General features: G+C 39.4%; 1 protein-coding gene across 5 annotated transcripts in view; it reads left to right on the top strand.

Annotated features, from left to right (window-relative positions):
• Positions 1 to 483: 483 nt before the first annotated feature.
• The window catches only part of zgc:110158 (uncharacterized protein LOC553590 homolog), a 60,078-nt gene continuing 40,433 nt past the window's right edge, over positions 484 to 20,128 (top strand). Inside the window, exons 1-3 of one of the 5 annotated variants that reach the window (XM_056742742.1) lie at positions 484 to 941; positions 10,901 to 10,973; positions 13,528 to 13,589. In XM_056742742.1, coding sequence (XP_056598720.1) covers positions 13,533 to 13,589 — 57 coding nt within the window. In that variant the 5' untranslated portion in view covers positions 484 to 941; positions 10,901 to 10,973; positions 13,528 to 13,532. The remainder of the gene's footprint in view (positions 942 to 10,900; positions 10,974 to 13,527; positions 13,590 to 20,128) is intronic. The other 4 variants (XM_056742740.1, XM_056742738.1, XM_056742741.1 and 1 more) reach the window with 4 other exon arrangements.

The following is a 20,128-nucleotide window of genomic DNA, read 5'->3' as shown; positions in this document are numbered from 1 at the left end:
ATTCAAATTCTTACTTTAAAATCTGTGATTTAATGTTTTTACTTTTTTTTATGTATAATTCTCACCTTTGTAATACTTTGGTCAGTTAATAATATTATTTATTATTAATTATTATATTATTTCATGTCTAACCTTGAATAACTTAACTTATCAAGGTTGATGTAGGATATAGAAAGTAATTAGTAATGAGTAACTAAATACTTTTTGGACAGAGTAATTTGGACAGTAATCTAATTACACTACTGAATATGTAATGAGTAACTAGTAATTAATTACTTTTTCAGAGTAACTTACCCAACACTGCTACCACCTATGAATTTCAGGAAATCAAAATGAAAAATGGTTAGCAACTCTTTCAAACATTGCAAATAAATACCTTGGGATAAGCAAGCATTTTCAAGCACAAATGCATGGATGCAATTCACACGAACTGAAATCCATAGTCCTTTGGCCACTTCTTGTGTCAGACACAAGAATCAAAATGATTTTTTATATTTGTACATTTTGTAATCGAAATATTTATATGCAATAATTATTAACATTCATACAGTTTTCTATAAACTTCGTAACTTGATGAAACGGGTCTAGATGGTCCAACAATCATGCGAGCAGCAAGCGTGTGCGTTCCCCTTTAAGAAGCCCCCCTTCTCTCCACTGCGGGGGGAGGGCGAGCGCAATCCTGGAACAGCGATTGAAAAAAAAAAATCCACCAGTGGACTGTTTCAAGTTCCCCGGCAGAAACTGTGCCTGATTTGTGGCCAGTGCTGGAGATGTAAGAAAAGGGAGGAAAAACACTAAGCGGGTAGCTATGGAGATAGAGCGTTTTCCTGGCCGCTTCCTTTGACAGGTGTTGAGTAGGTTAAAAGTCTGCAAACAAAGTCCACCATGTACGCCAAAGGGAAAGGAGCTGTTGTCCCTTCTGATAGTCAAGCCAGAGAGAAGTAAGTGAAATTGTCACATTTACGCTCCAAAACCTGCACGGCGTTCCCTGATGCCTGCGGTGCAATGCATGCGAGCGGTCTTACTTCACAAAGTTGTTTTATTTACAGATGCCGTGCGGCGTAACGCTACGATTTTCGTTTTCCAGTCTCGCCGCGTTGCGCTGCTGTGTTTTGTGTTATGATGTGTTTTTGTTTCGTATGCAGGCTGCACGTCTTACGTTGGAGTAGTTAACTTTGCATGCATTCAGATAAGTAACGTTAGATGTTAAAATAAAGTGTCGCGCACCTCACACATGTTGTGTATTGTGTTGTATGCGTGCAGGTGAAGGTAGTTTGTGTTAGTTTGAGTTATTATCATTGCACGCAGATGCACAGACGATGATGTAGCGGTGAATTTACGTGCACGCGCCGCACAGAACCATGCTCCGGCATAGCTGCTGCATCTCCCGGACGAATTGCAATAAACCGACGCGACGCGAAACTCATCACGTTGGCGTCTTTTGCGCGAGCTGGAGTCGAAGACGGAACGGTACAGAAATACTAAATAGTATCTTAACTGATACACGTGTAACGGCGTCGTAGAAATTATTTAATAGACTTAAAGATGCACTTTTGTTTGGTTAAAACACAACCTCATGGTCGTTTAAAGCTCTGTTCAAACTTTAAAGTGTGTAGAGCAACATCATACTTTCATAATATATTACTTCATGTAATATATGAAAATGGTACTTTTCTGTCTTAAGTAATAGGGATGCATATCTATTCAATATAACCTTTAAGCAGTTGTTAAACTTTGTTTGCTTTTGCACAACTTGCTTTTAGCTGTTCATCCAGCTCAGCATAGAACACCTTTATAATTCAGTGATGCTTGGTGCATCTACATCAGTGCCACAGGTTAGTCCAAGAGTGCAGTGTTGGAATTTTCAATATCAGTTTCGGCTAAATACCTGTGTCCACAGGCTCTGCTAAAACATTATGTTACTACAAAGTGTTAGTTGCTTTATTAAAGATGGGGTGACATGCTATTTCATGCATTCTGACTTCTTTGCTTAACATGGTGAACTTGTTAAAATACGAGTTGGATGTATGACGTAGTATTTCTGTGCTCGATGCACTCCGACTTGTTTCGTCAAGTTTTTTATTAGTCCTATTCCTTTTATTGGCCATTCTCCCGGAAAAGCATGCCCACGTGTCATCCACTGAGCGGAAGAGCATGCTCACTGGCTAGCGTGAAAGAGAGCGTGCCCTACAATGCCACTTCACTCAGATGTGTTTGTTTGCTCACTGCATTTTGGTGATGTTATGTAAACTGTGGATATAACGCTGGATTTGGATATCGTGAAACTGATAGATTCCGCAGTCCCAGTGCTAAAAGATGCCAGTTATAAATTTAACGGGGTAGGTCAAACCAAGTCATATGTCTGCATTTTGTTGGCAATCGGAGAGTGCGTGCATAATTTAAACAACACAAAGGGATAATGCGAAGATGTATTGTGTGCTCGTGCTTAGGGCTGGGCGATCTTCCCAAAAAAGCATATCACAATCTTCATAACAAAGAATCTCGATCCACGGTCTGAATTAAAATACAGCGTTGTATGAAGTTTTTGTAGCACAGTCCAAACAGTTGTACTGGTAGCACAAGTTTAAACGTCTGTTATCATCTTTTAAAACCACAAATTACTATGCCTATAGTAAACTGCAGTAAAATTCCTAGATAATATAGTTTGGTTGAACCTTACTACAGTAAATATTTAAGTATGCTTCTATTACTACAGTTGATCAATTTACAACAAGAATACCACAATTTGCTATACCAAATACTATAGAACACAACTGTACTTTTTCATTGGAGCGTTTAGGTTAACCTGTGTTTTATTTTGATGGGTTGTCGTGAAGACGCTCCCACAATAGAGACTTGACTTTCAGTGTAAGTAGTTCAGTGATGATAGTTTTTTTCAAACAGTTAAATGCACCTGATATAGACCCTCAGGGCAACTCTGGACATGATGTTTATGTCCTCATACAGTAAGACACAGACAAATCGATGAGCGTTAAACTGTGCAACACATTCACTCATACACTCAAAACCGGCAGATGACAGATTTGAATAGCAGGATTCCGCATCCACATCACAGAAATCACAGACCTCTAGATATAGGCTATATGAACTCAATGCAGCTGGGAAACATGATTCAATCGCAAAATAGACCAAAACTAAGTAGTTTAGCTGTGCGCCATCGACTAATGTCATACACAAACAAGCCGCCTTGTCTAATGCACTTGCAAAAATGTATCGCCAAGCGAGACCTCGCAGCCCGGAGAAAGTGATCCTAAGGCATTCAAAGCTCTCTGCTCTCGCGGTGCATGTCATACGCCAATGGGTCTGTGCAGCACTGAATGTTGTCGAAAACACCGCTTGATAGACGACAGACAAGATCACCATCCTCGCGATTCTGTTGAAAAGCGGATTGAGGACACCTTCAAGATCGATCTCGATTTAAGATCGTCAGATCGCCCACCCCTACTTGTAGGTCCCCTCTGCCTGCCTCCTGCAGCTCAACTTTTTCCGGAAATAATCGTACAGTTGTATCTCTATTTTATAAATTTGATCAAACTAAATACTCTTCGAAGATACAACGTATACATGCAATACTACTGTATAGGCACTCAAGATTAATGAGATTTGCAGAAACTGCGTGTGTTACCCCATCTTTAAAGAAGATGCTTTGAAATCGCATCTTTAGTTTACAGGTTTTGCACTGTTGCTTAGCTAGTTAAACTGATGTTTAGTTAGTCAGAAAAGGGTTTAAATAAATGGCACCTTTTAGCAAACATGGATGCAAAACATCAAACCTTTGCTCTTCACTTTAAATTCTCAATTGAGGAGTTTCTACACTCCGCTTTTTTGTTGCAACTTGTTGCAGAGAGTTAAAGCCCCACAATGCCCCTTTATGAAAAAAACAGACCAATTCCGCCGTTTCGGGGCGAACAAACTGATGGGTTGTTGGTTTGGCAGTGTGGATGAGAGGATGCTGCACTTTGGATTTATCAGAGAACTTTTTAGAGATCTTGTCATCTCCACTGGTCTCCCATGCGTCTGTGGCGGTTAAATAATTGATAGGAGGGTTGAAAACATGATTTCCAAACGGTGCCTTTGTAGGCCGGTTATGTGTGATTCATTCATGTTTAAAGATGGTTTTATCAGAGAGCCTCCGGCGAGATGTCAGGTGTGCTCAAGGCATACATTTGAGAGATTTCTTTGATGCGAGGGATCGGTGTGGGCTCTTTTGTGATGAGAGGAGAACGTGGGGACCCGTTTATCTCTGACGATACATTACAGAGATTTTTCTTTTGAGCTGTCAGAAAACTGTTTTTGATTTGTCCTCACCTGGGATCGTATCTAATGAAAAATGCCATCTTACGAAAGCAGTTGTGAGGTTTGCTGGGTGAGCCCTCTTAAAAAAAAGTTTCCACAAATGTAGTCATTTATTCATCCTCATGTCCATCCAAAACCCTTATGACTGACTGACTTCTGTGGAACACATAAGGTGAATATTTTAACGAATATCATGGCTATACTTTTCTCTATTATGATGAATGTGAATGAGTCCAAAATGACAAAAAACGGACATCTTATAAGTGGTCTGTATGACTTAAACTGTATTCATTATTTTCCAAAACTCTAAATTATTTTAATTCCTTTTGTGTGAAACTGACTTAAATTTAAGTGAATATTTCCTGAAAATCTTTCCATCTAGCTCTCCTTGGCGTGTTCTGGAGAGTTCATGAGTTAATCCCTGATGCTCAATTCAATAACATCCGAGTCAAATATTTAATGAATCAGTTAATCCAGTTCACAGTACCGATCTGATTGACTTGATTGATTTTGTGTCTAGAGAAGACATTCATACGGATTTGAATTGACACTGGACAAGCAATGACACAATTTTCATTTTTTGTGTTCACCATCCTTTTAATAGCAGTATTTCCTTCTCTCAAAGGAGGAAAGGGGGCCATGAAAAAAGGATTTTGCACCTGGCTTTGTAACGTAGGCCAAGCAATATGACCTGTGTTTAATGTTCCCAGCGTGCTTTAGACATCCCACGGCGCTACAGGGAGTCACAGTGAGGCTATTTTGCAGTAAGACCTTATGTTCCTGCAGTTCATTTACATCAGCTCTATTTTTTACCTTTACGGCAGTTCTGAATGCCTCCGATTGGTATTGGTTACTCCCAGAGGAAGTCTGTAGATCTGAAAAAAAATGAGGGGGAAGGGGCCGAGGGACTAGTGGGATGTCCCCCTGGGCATTCCCTTCGGCTAACCTCTTTTCTACTTTTTGAACAGGGAGGCTGAGATTTAAGACAGTGTGCTGCAGGCTCCCGAAGCCTCAGCAGAAGTCTCAACCACCCCCCACCTCCGTAATACTCCTCTTTATGTCCTATGTTGCTCTGGAGAGAGTGCACCATTACATTTTGCTGATCAGGTTTGCATACATTAACACCTGCTCTCAGACGTTTGAATATGAGAGAGAAGCTGCGTCATAAAACGGAGATAAATTTGAATAGGGTTTATATTCATAAACATGTTTTTTTTTTCTCAAGTGTATTAAACTATAACACGTCAAGTGCTATACAGATATGTATGATACTGAATCCTGTTGTTTGTTCAGGAGAGGTGAACTATTCGTTTTCTGAGAGAAATTCACATGTCTGATTATATAATGGATAAAAAAGCCCATAGACTGATAGTCTGTAGTTAATTCAGCCAGCAAGTAATTTAGAACAACTGAGTTACCACCATGCACATCTTCTGATTTAGTAGTTTTGTATATTTTCCTCAAAATGTTTAATAAACCTCATTAACTTTTTGAATAATGTTAATTCTCACAAATTTGTCTGGAAAGATTTTCAGACACAATCTACAAAATGTGTAGTATAATGCTATTAAGGGGACGGTCCCTCACAAAAAACGATTTCATAATTTATTCACCCTCATGTCAGTAAAACACAAAAGAAGATGCTTTGAGAAAGATCTCTGTGTTGTCTTTACAATGGATGTCAACAGGGGCCAGTGTTGTTATTAATGTTTCTCAGAATATCATATTTTATGTTTGCAAAGGAAAATCACAAAAGACTGAAATGACCCGCGTGTGAGTAAATGATGAAAGAATTTTCATTTTTGGGTGAACTACCCCTTTAATTGAAACAACTTGCATTCCTTTTTAAGAGTCATTTGTAGTTAGCTGGGAATACTATGATTAACCTTTTTAATGATCTTAATCTTATTTATCTTGGCAATATCCCAGCATTCTTTGCAGCGACTGCCCTTTCAACCAGACCAGAGAAGAACTTCTTCCGATGCTTGCACATCTCATTTCGTCTGTTCAGCTATTGTCCGTTCTGATCCCCTTTGTGATATCCTTCAGATCTTGCGCTTCCAAATGGGACCATCAGAATCCAGAGGTCCCGGTCCTAGCCTAGCACTCCATGTTCCAGACAACTCTAAACAAGGTGCCCCTCCGAGGCGCAATTGAATGAACGGTGTTCAATAATGCAACAGGGCCAGGTGCTGGTACCCAGTACGAAGGCATACAGCTTCCCCCCTCCCCCAGGTCACATGGGCCTTCCACTCATGAAATTTTTATCACCTCGCTCCTGGGAATCTGCAGTTTGATCCAGATCGTCTCGCGCATCAGCAGATGGCAGATGCTAGACGTTTTTGCCGAGCCCAGAGGTCGACCCCTTTGGTGCTTCTTAAGCTCACTGAAACCATTGCTTACGGTTTGACAGGTAGCCAGCTAAGTGACTAGCAAATTGCGTAATGGAAAAATGGACTAAATCATGCAGGTCTGTCAAACACACAACTGCAGTATTTACCCTTCTCCGTCAGATAATTGCAGAGCTCCTTAACCCCCTATAACAAGCCTCTTGTAGTTGGTTGATGTTTTGATGCAGGACTATTAAGGTTGCATTTGGCTTATTACACTTATTGACTCTTACACTTAGGACATGATTGAGTCTGGTAGGGGTTATGTTTAATGCATGTCTATTCAGAGAATAATATACCATGATGGCATTGCTTCTGTTTGCAGATGGGTCAGTGTTTAGTTGGTAAACCAATCATTTGGGTTTATTATTAAACTATAATTGTTTTCTGATCTAATCATTTGTTTTGCACATAGTTTATATCAGTTTTTCTTGTCTACTACAAATTTACATTACGGTACAGAAATGCAACCGCGCTTCTTCATGTGGTGACATCAACAGATCAGCGCATCAGGCATTTAAAGAAATAGTTCAATAAAGTGTTGAATAAAGTTTTGCATAATAAAAAACTGGAACTGAAACAAAAAAATATAAATGCAGAAGTTATTTAAAATTTATTTGGAACTCCTTACCTTACCCCAACTTTCAATTATATAATAATAATTATTTATTTAAAGACATGCTCAAATTTGTTGGAACCCTTTAAGCTCATTGAAACAATGCTTTATTCCTCCTAAAGAGTGATGAATTTAAAAGTTATTGTATCGTGTATACTTGCATGTCTTTGGTATGTCATAGAATAAAGCAAAGATGCTGTGGAAAGAGATGAATTATTGCTTGTTCTACTAAGATATTGTAAAATGGCCTGGACACATTTGTTGGACCCCGTAGAAAAGATCATACATAATTGGATTACAGTGATATTTCAAACTAATTAGTTCCTTTAATTAGTATCACACATGTATCCAATCTTGTCATCAGTCATTCAGCCTGCTTAAATGGAGAAAAGTAGTCACTGTGCTGTTTGGTATCATTGTGCGCACCACACTGAACATGGACCAGAGAAAGCAAAGGATGGAGTTGTCTGAGGAGCTCAGAAAGAAAACAATAGACACGTGTGGTAGAGGTAAAGGCTACAAGATCATCTCCAAGCAGCTCGATGTTCCTGTGACAACAGTTGAAAATATTGTTCCGTGGAATTGTAGTGAACCTCCCTGGGCACGCCCGCAAGAGGAAATTATCCCCAGATTGAACAGAAGGATAGTGCGAATGGTAGAAAAAGAACCAAGGAGAACTGCCAAAGAGATACAAGCTGAACTCCAAGGTGAAGGTACGTCAGTTTCTGATCACACCATCCGTTGCTTTTTGAGCAAAACTGTTTTCCATGGAAGAAGAACCAGGAGGAAGAAAAACATAAAAAGCCAAACTGGAATTTACTTAAATTCATATTGACAAGCCACAATCCTTCTGGGAGAATGTCCTTTGGACAGATGAGTCAAAACTGGAGCTTTTTGGCAAGTCAAATCAGCTCTATGTTCACAGACGAAAAATTCAAGCTTACAAAGAAGTGAACACTATACCTACAGTGAAACATGAATGAGGCACGGTTGTGTTTTGGGGCTGCTTTGCTGCATCTGGCACAGGGTGACTTGAATCTGTGAAAGCCACAATGAAATCTCAAGACTATCAAGTGATTATTGAGTGAAACGTACTGCCAAGTGTCAGAAAGGTCTGTCTCAGTCGCAGGTCATGGGTCCTCCAACAGGATAATGACCCAAAACACACCGCTCAAATCACCCAAGAATGGCTAAGAACAAAACATTGGACTATTCTGAAGTGGCCTTCTATGAGTCCTGATCTGAATCCTATCGAACATCTATGGAAAGAGCTGAAACTTGCAGTCTGGAGAAGGGATCCACCAAACGTGAGACATCAGGAGCAGTTTGCTCAGGAAGAGTGGGCCAAACTGCCTGTTAACAGGTGCAGAAGTCTCATTGAGAACTACAGAAACGTTTGCTTGCAGTTATGGCCTCTAAAGGTTGTGCAACAAAATATTAAGTTAGGGGTCCCGTCATTTTGTCCATGACATTTTCATTTGTTTTATTATTTGCAATATTATGTTGAATAAAAATAAAAATCAAAAGCAAAGTCTGATTTCTATGAAATATATTTTTTTATATATCTAATAAAAATAAATTGTGCATTCTAGGTTTTTTTGTGGAGGGGTACCAACAAATTTGAGCACCATCTGTAATATAACCTTTTTTGTTTGAGATGGCGAGTACAATTTTACAGATAATGTCATTTTGACTTCATTTGCCGTTGAAACCATGTACACAAAATAGCAATTGAATGTTTCTAACAGAGACAATAGAGAAGCCGAAGTTACAGATTGAAGCTTTTACATTTTAACTGCAACGTAGTGGTTTTGTGGTAAATCCAAACCTTTTCGCTTCTTGTTAGTCATTTTTCTCACAGTATCTGCATATCCTCCATCCCCTCTGTTTCTAAGCCATGGTCACTGATTCTGTTTTTGAAGGTGATTGGCTGAAAGATGCAAGCAGGTTACATACTTCAGATTTCTCCTTGTGGCAAATGCATAACCTTAGAGGTATAGTTTAGTTTAACATATAATGAGTAGACGTGGTTGACTTACTCATAACCTAGATCATTTGTCAGAAAAAGACCTTTAGGTGGACTTTGCTTGAACCTCTCATCTGCAGTTTTATGGTAGTCGTTGAGCTCCCCCCAGCTCCATCTCCCGGTGGGAGGCATTGTCATTCCGGTCACTTTCCCGTGCCAACGTGTGAGTGTTTTTGCCATGATTGAGAGCTGGATCTCCTCCCTGTCTTTCATTTCCAGCTTTATCAGTCATTGGCTGGATGATCACAGGGAGCTCTCCTCCACTATTTATGATCCTGCCACCCTGGACGCCTCCTCCTGACTCATTCACCTCCTTGCTACAGCCAGGGAAAACTGCTCCCACACAAATGCACGTGCACAATTCTGCCCACTGTTTATTGCAATTATCTTTCTTTGGCAAACTTTTTATCTGATACATTACAGGAATACTAAGGGTTGTGTTTTGTGTCCTTTTGGAGTGGTTATTTGTAGCGGTTATGTTATGAAACTAAGCTGTGGTGCTTATGTAGACAATGATGATTTTAATCACAACATGTCTAATTTCCCTACTTTTTAAAAGGCCTAAAATATAGAAATAAATTTAATTATGTTCTGAAAGTGGAATTATATCGCAACCATGTTTTTCGAAGTACAGGTAAAGATAATTTTTCTTTGTCGAAACTTCACATAGCACACTGACACACGTCCACATGGAGTAGCTGTGCCCTGGTGTGTGCCATCAGTGGAAGAAGTGCCTCAGCCGTGGTGGAAATATGCCCCAAATGCGGTGCAGCCAGGCGAAAACTATGATGCTACCAAATTGTGCCTATCTCTGGATGTAATTTGTCCAGGAAAGCATTGCAGGGCTATTTTCTCTCTTGGTTGATGGAAGCAAAAGGAGGGAAGGGATGGTACAATTTCAGCCCTGCGGCACACTGTAAGATGGGTAATTGCTAGCCGAAGCAGCTAAACAACAAGCATAATAATGGATACAGAAAATGACAAAAACCCGAGGACCACGCGGTGCCGCCATATTGCCGTGACAACTTTAAGCGTGCTTGCTTTGGCTGGTCTTTCTGTTCCTTTCATGGTGCCTTTCAAAAGCTGTGGAGATCAAACATGTTTTTTTTTTTTAAGGAACAGTTTGTGATTTAGATGCATGTACCCAAGTTGTCTGTAGCCATGTATGTGTATCCTCAAATACTTGTCCAGCAACCTGATAGCACACTGTTATGAAAAGTTGTTGAATTCAAGAAACCGTTCATACTCAAATATGAAAGTTCTTCACCCTCATATTGTTCAAAATGTGCTCAGTTTGTTATACAGTGAGATTTGTGGCAAGTACAGGATGCTTTTTCTAGAGATGGTCACCATTTACTTTTTGTCGTATGAAAACCCATAAATATCACACAATTAATGTACCATACAAGAAAATTCATATTGTTTTGCACCTCAACGTTGAGTGATGACTAAACTTTCATATTTGGGTGAACTGTCCCTTTTAATAGTTGTTCATGTGATATGGTCATTGGCATTGAGCCTAACACCAGTTTCTCTCTTCTTTCTCTCTAGATTAGCTTTATATGTGTACGAGTACTTGCTTCATGTTGGGGCCCAGAAGTCAGCACAGACCTTCCTGTCTGAGGTAAGACACACACAAAACACGTTAAGTAAACTAATGCAGAAGATGACAAAAATTAAATGTGCAAAATCGAAATAGCAGAATTCTGAGTTGTTTTGTAAGAGTGGAGAATAGTATGATATTTTCGTTTTTTATCATGTTTCATTTTTTGTAAGTTGCCTGCAGTAATATGGCATCACTTACAAAAGCATGTTTTCTATCAAGCTTGTTCTTTTCTGTAATGCCATAAATTCCAAATTGAACCCAGTTGCTTCAATTGAATGGCCCGGGACATGATGTGAATCTGAACTGTACTGCAAAACCATCACACCAGGATTTTTATTGCTACACTTCTAAGCAAGAACTTTTGAAGCCTTGCAATTTTTTGTATTGTTGAAAAATTACTTATCATTCATTTACTAAAATAATTTGTGCCGAATGTCATTGTTTGTGAGCAGTCAGCTCCACCTACTCCTCTGTTACCTCAGGCTAGTTTTTCCCCTGACTGGGATGCAACTCTACGTTACTGCAACTCTCTTGGTGTTTTTATGAAATACCGGAGTTGGTCTGATGTTTATCGTGCCGTTTGGCAACCCGACAAGGTGAAATTGACTGATAATGTGTTCTTAACCTTCAGACCTTCTTAGGGAATCCACTTTCAGCCACAGCGAACAAACCTATCCCCTCTATCCTCACAGATTTTCTTTTCTGGGTACATTTTCCTGTGTAATCATCCATATATAATTGTTATAATGGGCTAATTCTTTCCTCACACTTTCCGCGTCACTTCAGGTCCCCGTGCTCACCTATTAAAAAATTGAACTTTTTCTTAAATACATTGAGATTATGGCCCTAATGAGAGTTACCATGGTCATTTCCACACAAGCACAAGGGATTGTGGGTAGAAAGAAGCCCTGAGGTCTGTTGAGGAAAAACAGTTCACTAAAACCAAAGCAAATGATTAATTTTTAAGGTCATGAGTGTGGATGTATAAACCCTGCCGTTGGCCTTTTCAGACCGTTTCGTGCTCCTTGTGTTTTGTGCACAGGGTACACTTTCCGAGTTGGGTGTCAGTAAAAGTATTTAATTATGATCATACATATTTTCATTTAACTGTTTTTTTAGAGACTTGTGCGACAGAACCTGCAGTCGTTCTTCTGGGCGGCATGGGAATTATAAAACACAGGGAAGGGACAGTCAATGCACATCCTTAGCTTTTCATGTTGTTATACTAATTGAGAAACATGAAATTTCTTGGCAATTTTTTTTGACCAAAGTTTTTTCCTTATCAACCTATAGCCTCCTAAAAATAACTATGGTTTTACTACAGTAAAAGTGTAGTTACCAATTTTTTAGCAGATTGCGTACAATTTGTATCACCATAGTGCTACTACAAATATGGTTCTTGGTGGTAAGATCATTGTAAATTTGTGGTTACTATGGTTTCACTACAAATAGAAAAAAAACCCATTAGGGATGCACAGATATGTCAATTTTAGGTCTAAATAATAATATAAGATTCCCTTAGACTGAAACAAACGTCAAAAAGTGGACAACTGCTTTTATTTGAAAACATTCACTGCAGAACACAAGGTAACCATTAGTTCTGTTTCCTGAAAATCATGTACCAAGCCTACTTTACACTAGTTAATGATTCTTTAACCTTCCAACTTTTTGGTTTATTTTTATCTAATAAAGAAATTATAGATGTTCTTATAGAGCAGCCCAAAACATTTTTCTTAATAGCCACATGTCTAAGAGGTCTCAAGACAGAAAGCATTCAGTCAGCAGTCTGATTCAAATAATATGCTTTTGTTCTTATAATTTACACATTCATAAATACTGTATCTACATACTGTACCTACATCACCAATGTTTTGCCAATAGCAGTAAGGGAATGATCATGACAGAAAGATAGTGCTGAACTGTATTTTAACTGTGTGCAGCGTGCATTTTAAGAAGTTTAACCAGGGGAGATGATTTATCGCCTAAAATGTATCGGCCTAGATTTTATTATCGGCCAATACAGATAACATAAAAAGTTACCGAAATTACTAAAAATGTAACATGCATCCCTATCCCCACCCCTGGTTAGCATAAATAATGGTTGATTTTGTAATAAATCCAGTATCTCACAGAGGTGAGTACACCCCTCACACATCATGTGACAATACTGAAGAAATGACACTTTGTTACAATGTAAAGTAGAGAGTGTACAGTTTGTATAACAGTGTACATTTGCTGTCCCCTCAAAATAACTCGACACACAGCCATTAATGTCTAAACCACTTGCAACAAAAATGTGAGGGGTGTACTCACTTCCGTGAGCTACTGTAGCATTTTTAGGCTTCAGTGTCATAGAAGAATGGAGCAGAGGAAAACTAGTGTAATGATGTAGTGGAGAACGTTAAATGATCTATGGGGTCTGGATTGGGTCAGGGAACGGTTTGCATAACTTCTGACGGGAAATTATGTTTTGCATATTATCTACAATTTCATCTCACTCACTCTCTCTCTCTCTCTCTCTCTCTCTCCTCCCCCCCCCCCCCCCCATTCTTTCTCACTGTGTTTGTTTTAGATCCGATGGGAGAAGAACATTACACTAGGGGAGCCTCCTGGATTCCTGCATTCATGGTGGTGGTAGGTCCCATGTGTTTTCCTTCTTTTGCTGACAGAGCTTATTATAAATCCTGTCTGCCTGACTGTGTCTGTTTGTCTGTGTGCAAGTTAGTACAAGTAGGTGGGAAGTTCAGTGCGAGGTGCTTTTTTTTGTTTTATTATTTATGCACAAACCAGTTGCAACGTGACAGGTTTGCTTTGTTTTGAGGTCATTTTTATACTTGCATACACCTCAGTTGGCACACTTTACGTTTAACGTACGGCCAGTGAGATTTGGCTATGTACACAGCATAACACACAATGACTGATATTTAGCAATTTGCGCTTTATCGCATTTTGTCTGGGTAAACGGCTTACAGAGCATTTTTTAAAATATGCTTACTGTTAACAAAACACACCCCACCAGGAGAGAAAAAGAATAGTTATTAGACGACAAACTGTAGGCGAGTTTGTATTCACTTTCTCTGTATTGATTTATACTAATCTAGGCTTACTGTCGGCCATGACGCCGGCAGGCAGACTGTACATTTAACCTGCTGTGGTTTGACCCATGGAAGCGGGTGTATTATTGGGTCAGGCGGCTTTACGGAGGGCACGTCTGCCCGGGCCTGTCTCTTCTATCCCACAAAAGGGCCAGATGGTGGGGAAAAGACAAGGCCCATCCCTCCTTTCTTAACCTTTGTTTTTTTGTTTCAGTTCTTTGTTCCTGTTAAAGACCCCAAACACAGATTAACTCTATGCATACCCTTTTCCTTTGGGCTAAGTGTCCAAAGCCCCTACCAGCGTAGTTATATTCCTCTATCGGTTTTCACTGTTGGGGGTGGCCCATGACAAACCGAGGGCCGGCAGGGGTCCGGAGGGTCAACAGCTCACCGGTCTGTAGTGGTTTTATGGGAATAAAGGGAGATTGGTTTAGGTTTAAGGAAATAACGAAAGGCATTAAACTTCACCGCCCTTGCATTGTATGGTGACTCCCACTAAATTGCTTTATTTTCGATTGATATTCCCCAGAACTGATGTTTTTATGTGCGTTTTTTAGGAGATTAAATCATTGTTTGCAAGATGGCAAAACCTACATATAATAAATTACTGTAAATCGCAGTTTTGAATAGCAATGCGCTAAATATTACTATATTTTATCCTCATTCGATGTAATTAAACACAATAATATTGTGTCGCCAGGTGCATCCTGATTCCTTTTCTAATTGCTTGTATTCTGTCGACTAAGGTTTCCTAACGTTCACAAATCTGTTATTCACTGTAAACCGTGTGGATGTTCCCGTACATGAGGTCAGCGGCAGCCTGGGGCTTTGGATTATCTATTTTCTCATATGCAAATGACGCACCACTGTACTTTGTGTCATACACATGCAAAAGAGCTCCTCGCTGTAAATTCCATATACGTGTGGCTGTATTACCCCTGCTTTATCTCTCATTGTCTTCGTCATTAGGATTTGCTTAATTGCCCCCGGAGAGGAGCTCAGTGTTTAAGAGAATCTATTAACATGAGAATGTTGTTCCTTCAATTAGCATCAGAGGGACGTGCAAAGCCTGATTGTTATTGCATTGTTTGGCTCACAGGAAGTGGCATGACGTCATTCAGGCAAATTTGCAGGTGGTTAGAATTACTCCCTTTCTGTTACAAATATACACCATAGTAACTGCTAAAATACAATAGATTTAGCTTTTTTTTGTATTTATAGTTTCTTTGTGACGTCCTTGCATTTTGCTTTAAAGTTTTTCACTCTAGGAGTAATAATTTATAATTGAGCGGACAATGTTGTCACGATACCAAAATTTTGGATGAAAATCACAGTTGACGTATCGCTAAGCCCTTCCCCTCAAACGCATATGAACCAATGGCAGCTGAGTATCAGTTGCACGGGGACTGGAATTCGGACGACTTTGTATTATTTGCCCAAGAGAAGCATTGTAAAATCCTAAGCTTTTATCGTTTTTACAGTGTTTATGCTACAAAAATGTTAAATCGATGTGTTTGGGGTACTTGTTACACTGATTTCAAGTATCCTGAGAGGATGGGGAATGTAATTTATTTTATTATTTCATTTGCTAAAGCTGAACAAGACAAAGCAAAAATGTGGGCGCTGTAACCTGGTTCAACCATAATCCCAAAGAAAACGGTTGGCAGATGCACATTAAATTACAATTTAATAAATTAAAGTTAATTAATGTGCTCAAGCTGAATGTTAATGTCATCATGTGCTTCAGCAAGGTATTACTGGCTAACAGTAAAGTTAGCGAGTCTATGCTAACATGCAAACCTAAATAGCTAACTGTTCTCACATCATGTTCATTGCAGGTCAGAAACGCACACAGAAAACAAAGGTCTACATGTCAGTGCCTCGATTAAACTTTACATGTACCGCAGGGTAAGATTAAATTAATTTACTTTCAACCAGTGTTGTCAGTTGAGATCATGAAGACTGGCTTCTCCCCTCGCTTCCAAATTAATCTTGTTATCTGCCATATTTATTGTAAAATCTTTTATATATCCCTCCATGATATATTTATGTCCAATAGGGTTGTCACAATACCATAAACATGTCTTACGATACTATACCAGCTGAAGATTATCGATACTAAGTAGTATCACGATGCAGTGCCATATAATTCAAATCTGTTAAAAAAACACAGATTTAGATGAAACATTTTGTATTTACTATAGTAAACTGTACACTTTACACTAGAATATGTTGTTGTATTAACTGTAGTTATTGGATAAATGGTAGCAAATACTGTAGTATACTTAAATATTTACTATGATAAGACTCAAATTCACTAGTGTCTATAAGTTTTAGTAGTTTACTGTAGTAAATACTTAAGTACACTAGATCATTTTTAAATTTAATTGATATAGCAGTCTTTATAAATGGAAATGACCCTTGAAATGCGCATATGCAACATTAAATACGGTACTACGATACTACCGTTTCAAAAATAGAGAGGCCTCGCAGGTTTTTTGAAGCTTTAGCATCGCGGTGCTACCGTAGCACTGGTACACCGTGCAACCCTGATGTCCAACTATAATGCTCCCCAACAAAAGTGTGTCCAAAATGTGTAAAATAAACTCATGGGACAAGGCTATCTCACGGACAGCACTCATTGTAAGACATTAGCGAACTGTGTTAGTCAAAGTTTGCAACAGTATGTAAGGGGGAGCGAGGCTTAACGATAGGCCAATACATTAGAGGGTTGTTGTGTTAAAGGAACACTCCACTTTTTTTGGAAATAGGCTCATTCTCCAACTCCCCCAGAGTTAGTAAATTGAGTTTTACCGTTTTGTAATCTATTCAGCTGATCTCAGGGTCTGGCGATAGCACTTTTAGCATAGCTTAGCATAGATCATTGAATCCAATTAGACCAATTAGACCACGTTCAAAAATGACCAAAGAGTTCCTATTTAAAACTGGACTCTTCTGTACTTATATCATGTGCTAAGACCGACAGAGAAGGAAAGGATGTGGTATTATAGGCCTATATGATTAGGAACTATACTCCCATTCCCACGTTATTATCAAGGAAGTTTGCTTTCATAACATGGCCGCAGCAGGCGCTGTAATATGTGACACAGACAGATTACTTGGTCCTACTTCTCCGTGGCAATGACGGCGTACGGTTAAAAATCATAACAAACAAATTTGAAAGTGGGGGTGGACACAAACGGGATTTTGAAAAGTGAAAAAATTAAGCCTTTGGTTGTATGGGCATACATAAGTTGGTTGTTGATGACAGTTGGTTAGTCACAGACCGACCATTACAAAATGAACATGATGGCGAGGAAAAGCAAGAACTTCTTCGCGTGGATAAAGTTAGATGAGGTAATCCAAGTTATTAGGCTTGTTTGATTCATTCGGTGCAACGCAGACCAATCGACGGATGACATCGCTGAACCGAATGAGCTATTTAAAAGCATACGGTTCTTGATTAGTGTACATAGTGCAGCTTGAAGTTAAACAAGCCTGTTGTTTACACGCTCCTTGTGAGGCTGGTCATTGTCACATTCAGGTAGCGTTATGGCTCATATGACAGAGGCTAAACGGATCTGGGAAGCAAACGCAATGATACAGGCGACCCTATCAGTAAACAAATGTGGGCAACCACGCATGCATATTCAAAAGTCTCTGTTTTCGTCCGTTTACACAGAACCGCAACCCCAGAGCTTTCGAACTAAAACGGTCTCTGTTTTCTCCGTTACTCCATTTTCGGGTGTTTAAAACTCTGGAGTAGTCTAAACGCCAGGCATAACCGTAATAATTGTCATTTTTATGTTTTAATATGTAAAGTGTTTGATTAAGCAACTTAAAGGTACAGTAGGCATACACGTACGTGTGTGTACAAGATAAGGATTTCACCACCTCTGTCTCATTTTTAGCCAGGAAAACCCCCGCTTTGTATGTCATTTACATGCACAAACCGCTTGATTCATGTTTGGTGTGAACCCACTATAACACTTTGACAAAAAATCTGATTTTTCTTGTTCCACCTGTTTGCTTGCACTGTTGCACATGACCAAGCTGTGTGTTTGACCATTAGCAAACGCATACGCACTACAACGTACCAGCCAGCTATCTGTAGTTTTTATTTTATTCCCTGTTTTTGTTTCTCTTTCCTTCCATGTCTGTTTCTAGTTTCCTTGTTCCATTAATGATCCCTACCCCCACACAAAGGATTCCACTTCTCTCTCTTTCTTTCTCTCGCTCTGGTTCGCGCTCCCTCTCTCTCCCTTTCTCACCCTCTTTCTTGCTCTCTCAACCTCTCTCTCTCACTCACCTACACCTCTCTCTCTCTCTCTCTCTCTCTCACTCCTTCACTTGCTCTACAAGTGTTCAGGAATGTTCTTTATCCTGGTAAATATTTGCAGGAACAAAAAGCAGCACTAGTTTCACCATTAGCACAAAAGCAGACATATCAGCAGGTTTCGAGTGCTCACCTCATGTATAAGAATTCTGTTTTAAATGTGTGTTTATATTAGTGGTGGGCATAGATTAATTTTTTTAATCTAGATTAATCTAGATTAATTCCAAAATTAATCTAGATTAATCTAGATTAAAATGGCTCATTTGAATTCTGCCGAAGGCATTCAGAATATGTGTGCTACCCAAATAATGACTAAAAGTAAGTCTTTGAGAACGGGTTTCTCAAGCCAGGTGGCGCATTAGACCAGGGGCTCATCTCCTGTTTCCAAAATGCATCACAAACTGCTTGAGAAAGCTGTTCTACTATGATAATTGGTGATGAAAATTAAATTATGTTCAATAAGATGAACTTGTGTTTACTTCCGCATTAGCTAAGGGATGATTTCCGTTTAGGTGGTACTTGAGACTGGAAGAGCTCCTACAGTACATTTACATTTAGTCATTTAGCAGACGCTTTTATCCAAAGCGATTTACAAAGAGTGAGGGAGCAACAAGAGATGTGTCATACAGGAGCCATAATACATTAGATCTCAATACGAAGTTACTGGTTTCAACTAAAGCTAGACCTCTACCTGTTGAGAGAAAGTGTTTTTTTTAAACCAATTCCGCATTGCACAAGGTGCAAACAACCTTAGTCTTGTCGATGTTTCTATTGGGAAGCTTCTTAAAAATTAATATTCCCTGAAGCAAACCCGGCGGCTTCATAGCTGCATCCATGTTAGCACGTCAAGTTTGATGCGGTAATTTCACAGTAACGTTATGTTGTGTTCAGACCAAACGCGAATGGCGTGTCAAGCGCGAGTGATTTATATGTTAATGCAAAAAGACAATAGACCTACTTGCTGCGCGAATCGCGCGAATGAAGCCCTGGTTATGAGATGATGAGCCGGCTTCTGCTTCCGCGAATGACGCGAGTTGAAAAATCTCGTTCTCGCCCCGTACAGTGCAGTTAAGCTGGTATACATCCGCGCTAAAATATCAAGGTGAAAGTCATCATAGCTTGCGTAGTATAGTCCCAGCTGCCAACCCAACTTTGAGAATAGATTAACGGCAACATTTTTTTTAACGCGCGATAATAGTCTCACTGCGTTAACGGCGTTAACGCCGTTAACGGCCCACCACTAGTTTATATATAATTGATCAGGTTCCGAGTATCATTATTTCCTTTGGGACAGTGCCAGGAGCCAGTCGACCCTTGTGTTAGGGCCTTTTGAGGAGATTTTATAGGAAATCTTTTAAATCGATATTTGAAGACCTGAAGCGATCTAATTTTGGCCAGTTAAACAGGTACTTAGTTTCAGTTCAGTAATTAAAATGCCATTTGGAAACAAACCTTGTCCCCCCTCCAAACAGCCTTGTAGGACCTGAAGGCTTTTAATTGAGGAAATCCCTGTCTTAATTGATCTGTAACCTGCTGCTTGTGCCAAGCGGGTGGGTGCATTAAGAGTGTTGGAGTGGATCGGTGTCTTGTGAATGTAGCTCAAGTTCGATTGGACGTCTTTTTTTACCCAGCTGGCATTGCAGTGACATAGCGATTAATCAAGTTCTGCTGAGGTCGAAGCAATTTATTGCACCGTGGCAGGTTTTATGAACATTGTTTGGTTTTGAGGGACGTATGATTTT

The sequence above is a fragment of the Triplophysa dalaica genome, chromosome 3 (genome assembly GCF_015846415.1).
Source record: "Triplophysa dalaica isolate WHDGS20190420 chromosome 3, ASM1584641v1, whole genome shotgun sequence".
In the NCBI taxonomy this organism is placed as follows: domain Eukaryota; kingdom Metazoa; phylum Chordata; class Actinopteri; order Cypriniformes; family Nemacheilidae; genus Triplophysa; species Triplophysa dalaica.
This window is presented reverse-complemented; position numbering and strand designations above follow the sequence as displayed.